Source organism: Chrysochloris asiatica, unplaced genomic scaffold (genome assembly GCF_000296735.1).
Source record: "Chrysochloris asiatica unplaced genomic scaffold, ChrAsi1.0 scaffold00077, whole genome shotgun sequence".
NCBI classification, from domain to species: domain Eukaryota; kingdom Metazoa; phylum Chordata; class Mammalia; order Afrosoricida; family Chrysochloridae; genus Chrysochloris; species Chrysochloris asiatica.
In genome coordinates this window covers 6421664-6427725 of record NW_006408595.1, presented here as the reverse complement: position 1 = coordinate 6427725, position 6062 = coordinate 6421664, and the positions used below count along the sequence as shown (strand labels likewise).

At 38.5% G+C, this 6062-nt stretch overlaps 1 protein-coding gene across 4 annotated transcripts in view; it reads right to left on the bottom strand.

The window, feature by feature from the left end:
* PPHLN1 (periphilin 1) overlaps nucleotides 1-3275 on the bottom strand; it is a 149650-nt gene extending 146375 nt beyond the window's left edge. For 3 of the 4 annotated variants that reach the window (XM_006865311.1, XM_006865312.1, XM_006865313.1), the window contains exon 1: nucleotides 3189-3275. In XM_006865311.1, coding sequence (XP_006865373.1) covers nucleotides 3189-3260 — 72 coding nt within the window. In that variant the 5' untranslated portion in view covers nucleotides 3261-3275. The remainder of the gene's footprint in view (nucleotides 1-3188) is intronic. The other variant, XM_006865310.1, reaches the window with a different exon arrangement.
* Nucleotides 3276-6062: the final 2787 nt, after the last annotated feature.

The following is a 6062-nucleotide window of genomic DNA, read 5'->3' as shown; positions in this document are numbered from 1 at the left end:
AAGAAAGATTTCTGTATTATATTTTGGGTATAGAAGAAAGATTTCTGTATTATATTTTGGGTATATTTACATTTGGTAATAGGCAGAATAGATACAATCCCACCACACATTCTCTACAAGACCTTGAAACTATGCTCTGATTGACTAAGTAATTTATCTTTCGGTTGGCTGAAGAAAAGAGAAGTAATCATGACAAGACGTGTAGAAACATTTAACCAATCCAAGGAAATAAATACAGTGATGGCACTGTGGGTTAGGCATTGGGCTGCTAACCTCAAAGTCAGCATTTAAACATAAGTCATTTCCACAGGAGAAGAATGAGGCTGTCTATTACTGTGAAGATTTAAAGTCTCAGAAACCCTATTTAGGGTCACTATAAAGATTTACACCCTCGGAAACCCTGTACAGGGTCGCTATGGGTCGGACTCGACTCAACGGCACTTAACAACAACAACAACATGGATCGGAATCAGTTCCATGGCAGTGACTACACCCATAACAAAGCCACTGCCATTGAGTCAATTCCTATTTATAGTGACCTTATAGAACAAAACAGAACTAACTGCCCCACCCATTGAGTTTCCAGTACCATAAATTCTTATGGAAACAGACTGCTGTATATTTTTCTCCCGCTGACCTTTCAATTAGCAACAATCACTTAATCATTGTGCCACTTGTTGTTAGGTGAGGTTGTGTCAGTTCTGACTCATAGCAACCCTATGTACAACAGAATGAAACATCGCTTGATGCTGTACCATACTCAATATTATGTATTGTTGCTGCCACTGCATCAATCCGTCTTGTTGGTGGTCTTCTCCTTTTTTGATGACCCTGTATTTTCCAATAAGGAGATCTTGTAGCATAGTAGTTACGAATCAGGCTGTGAACCACAAGGTCAGCAGTTCAAAACAACCAGCTGTTCTGCGGGAGAAAGATGAGGCTTTCTGCTCCCGCAAAGATTTACAGCCTCGGAAACCCTGTACAGGGTCGCTATGAGTTGGAACCGACTCCACGGCACGTAACAACAACAAAGAATGAACGATTTCAAAGATGAAACAAAGCTTCAACATTTGTTAACTGTAAAACTGATAATCTTGTCTATAAACCTTCACTCAGTTCCCCATTAAAAATTTAAAAAAATAAATTCTAAAATCTAGCTTCAAAATGTTCTTGGTCTCAACTCCAATACTTTTACCTATCCTAAATTCCCACTACCACACACTGAACTTTCTTCATCCCACACTCCAAAATTCAATTTCTAACCTCTTATACACCTGGTGTGGCACTGTAGGATAAACACTGGACTGTCTCCCTGTCCCTGTGTTAGAGATATTCTAACAGGTTTTGGTTCTCACAGAAGAGCAAGGCAATGAATGCCTGGGGACACAGGGACAGGGAGACAGTTTCTGGTGTATTGTCAATTTGTTGTTCTTAGAATTGAGGATTTTGAACCACTCCTTTTATTTTCCCAAGGAGTTTGCTCTTTTGTTTACTGTTATTTTCTTAGCACTAGTACCTGGTACATGTTGTTAAGTGCCACTGAGTTGATTCCTACTCACAGGGATTATAAAATGGTTCAACGACTATGAAAACGGTGTGGCACTTCCTCAGATTTGGAAATAGAAACACCTTATGACCCAGCAATCCCTCTACTTGGTATAAAGTCACAAGAAATGAGAGGTAGGACTCGAGTAGACTCACCGATGTTCTTCGCAGTACTATCTATAACAGCAAAAAGATGGCTACAACCAAAATGTCCATCAAATGGAAGAGTAGATAAACAAAATTTGGTACATCCACAAAATGGAATACTATTCAATGTTGAATAACGATGAGTCTGCGAACACCTCATAACATTAACAAACCTGGAGGACATGATGCTGAGTGAAATTCATCAATCACAGAAGGGCAGATATTGTACGAGACCACTATTGTAAAAACTCAAGAAAAGGTTTTCATACTAAAAGAAACAGCCTTCAAAGGTTACCAGGGGTGAGAGGGAAAGGAGAGCAATTCATAGACTAGAAGGTAGACATGTTAACTCAGGTGACAGGGAGGGCAATATACAAGAAAAGAGAGGATGACAAAAGAATGATGAAGATGGGTGAAGACTTTGGGAGGTGTGCAAGGACTAAAGGGTATACAAGTAAAGAGTGATATACACACAACCCGGGCATAACAGTGTACTGTGTACAGATACAGTGAGAGACACAGGCTGAAAGGGTATGGGAGGAAGAGTAGTGTATATATATATATATATATATATATATATATATACACATACATACATATATATATATATATACATACATACATACACATACATATATATTCACATATCTCACAAATATTTATGAGTTTGAAAGACGATATTTGTACATGGGTAAACATCAGGAGGAAGCGGGACAACTGTTGTTGCCTGGAAGGGATTGTAATCATTGAGATGAAACAAAGCTTCGGCATTTGTTGAATGTAAAACTGATAATCTTGGCTGTAAACCTTCACTCAGTTCATACACACAAAAAAAGGAAAGTCAATTATGAAACTTTTCATGTATCCAATGTACAAACACTTTTGTTGTTAAGTGCCATAGAGTCAGTTCAACTCACAACAACCCTGTATAGGGTTTCCAAGGAGCAGCTGGTGAGTTTGAACCACCAACCTTGTACCTCAAACCTACCTTACAGTCCAGTACTTATCCTACAGCACCACACCAAACACTTAGGAATATACAAAAATAGGGGACAGGTTCTTTTAGGAACAGGTGTTTCAACACCTTCTTTGTTAAGTTATCAAATCTTAACTTTCCTCCACAAATTAAGTTAAATAGGCCTACTGACACTGTAAAATAAACATTGGACTGCTAACCACAGGCCAACAGTTCAAACCCACTAGGGGCTGGCTCTGTGGGCAAAAGATGAGGCTTTCTGCTCCCATAAAGATTACAGCCTCAGAAACCCTATGTAAGGGTGTTGTGACTTGCAATCAACTTAACAGTGGGTTTAGTGGGATAGTTCCTTTGTTTTAAAATTGTAAAGAAAAAATATGAAAACATTAGTTTTTCTAAAATATTGCCTTCTATTTTCAGAATTTTACATAGATTAACTTTATTTTTCAGCACAGATTCACGTGCCAAATTAACTGAGACACCAGATTTTTGAATCATTTTATATGTAGGAAGAACTTACACTGGGATGACTTCGAGGAGGTACACGGTCTCTTGGAAGTCTTTCATAGTCATATCGTCCCTCGGGCCACATTTCATTTCTTCTGTAAGCCACTAAAGAATAAAAAAGAAAGAAAATAATTAGTTTTCATGTTAGTAGAAAGCAAAAGAGAAAAGTAACTAATTACTTTCCAACTATAAACTGATTTTCAGAAAAACTAAGGGAAAAATGTAGGCAACTCTAAATAATTTTGATATTTTCTTCTTTAAAAAATGTAAAGTGCCACTTTAATTTTCAAGGATATTTAAAGGTTCAAGGAGCATGTTACCACCAATAATGGGAGGAAGAGCTATAAGACCACAAACATTTCTTTATCTCATACTGTTGTTGTTAAGTGCCGTCGAATCGGTTCTGACACATAGCGACCCTGTATAGGGTTTCCTAGGAGCAGTTGGTAAGCGTGAACCATCAACCTTGCAGTTCACATCAGGATTCCATTTACTTTTATATACTATATGAGAGTATTTGAATGAGTAGTTTAAAAGGTTGGTCAGCAAAACCACTATTTCCTAGTGGATGGTTTATACAATGTATTTTGGGGGGTTTTTTTTTTGCTTTTTTATATTCTCTGAGCCCAAATTTCCTTTATTTAAAAAATCCTCAGTTTTCAATGTTGTGACCTTTTGAAACTAGATCACCAGGTCTTTCTTCTGAGTGAACTGAAACTACCAATCTTTCATACCAGTTGTTGTTGAGCGGATCCCAATTCATGGTGACCCCACGTGTGTCAGAGTAAAACTATCCTCCATAGGCTTTTCAAGGCTGTAGCCTTTCAAAAGCAGATCGCCATGCCTCTTTTCTGAGGAACCACTGAGTGACTCAAAGTGCTAACCTTTCAGTTAGCAGCCAAGCACACCATTTGCTCTACCCACAGATGCCATAGTGGTGGTGGTAGTGGTGTACCGTGGAGTCAGTTTGGACTCACTGTGACCCTATATAGGGTTTCTGAGGAGTAGCTGGTGGGTCTGAATAGCCAATCAAGCGGCTAGCAGTCCAGCACTTATCCTATAGTGCCACATCACTACTCCATATATTGTGGTTGTTAGGTGCTGCCAAGTCAGTTCCAATTCATAGTGACCCTATGCACAACAGAACATAACGTTGCGTGGTCCTGCAGCATCCTCACACTCATTGTTACACTTTAGCCCACTGTTGCTGCCACTGTGTCGATTCATCTCATTGGGGTCTTCCTCTTTTTTGCTGACCCTCCACTTCACAAGTAAGCCCATATTAAGAGTTGTTAAGAGCCTTCGAGTCAATTCCAATTCAATGACGCTGTATGGGATTTCCAAGCAGGGGATGGTGAGTTTGGAGTATAAATTGGTACAAACTATCTAGAAACAATTTCATAGAACGTGGGTTAATGTGCCAGACTGCAAAGCCATTTGAACTGTAAGGTCGGTGGTTCAAGCTCACCAGCTGCTCCTCAGAAACACTATACAGGGTCGCTATGGGTCGGAACCGACTCGACAGCACTTAACAACATTAAACTTTAAATGCACCTACACTTTGGTCTGGCAAATCTACTTCTAATTGTTTGCTCATGTGCTTAGGAATGACTGACACCAACCTAAAATGTCCATTTTATACTGGTTAAATTGCTGCAATTATAATGAGAAAGAAAAAGAATCAACTATAAGAATTCTACAGAAGTACTATAGTTTCTTATCTAGATATAATAGTAATAAATTAAAATTCACTGGCTTCCTACTCCAAAAAAATATAAACTACTATACTATTTACTTGAATCTTTTCAAGGATGAAATTTAAAAGTTTTCAATATGCTGTGGTAGGAAGAAAAGGTGGTGGCAGATGGGAATAGAGACATAAGAACTTGTGTCTGTATAAATCAACTAATAAAAAGGAAATAAGCTATCACATGGATTATTTCTAAAATGAGGATAAAAAAGTATTTTCATCATGGAAAATGCTCAAAAAGTTATAGGTATTATAAGCCACTTTCTACAAAAACACCTTTGAAAATAGAAGACATTATTTTGATCATCAGAGACACCCCAAGTTTCATAACAACAAATCTATGTTTAAAAATATAGTAATAACTGTAGTCCTAATTTTGCTAGTTGAGAGCTGGCAGGGAATCTCTCATATCCTTACACTAGATCAGGGGTGGGGAACCTCTTTTCTGCCAACATTTATAACATCATTTACAGGTCATACAAATATCCTCACCACCAGACCAATAAACAGCATTCTTATCAATGGTGAAGACTGAAGTCATCAAAGACTTCATTTTTCTTGGATCAACCATCAACACCCATTGAAGTAACACTCAAGAAATCATATGACATATTGCAGCATTAGGCAAATCTGCTGCACAAGACCTTTATAAAGAGCAAAGATGTCAGCTTGAAGACTAAGGTACACCTGACAAAATCCATGGTATTTTCAATAAACTCATATGCATGCAAAAGCTGGACAGTGAACAAGGAAGACCGTAGAAGAATTAATGCTTTTGAGTTATGGTGTTGGAGGACAATATTGAAAGTACCATGGGCTGCCAAAAGGACAAACAGATCTATGGTGGAAGAAGTACAGCCAGAATGCTTCTTGGAGGCCAGGATGGCCAGAGTTCATCTCTCATATTTCAGACATACCATCAGGAGTAACCAGTTACTGGAGAAGGGATTTCATGGTTGGTAAGGTCTCAGAGAAGAAGATGAAGACCCCCAGCTAGATGGATTGGCAAAGTAGCAGCATCAGTGGGCTCTACCTTGGTAACAATTGTGAGGTTAGCCCATGACAGGGCATAGGGTCGCTATGAGTTGGTACCAAGTAGATGGCACCTAACAACAGTTAACAATGAAAGCTTTAAAA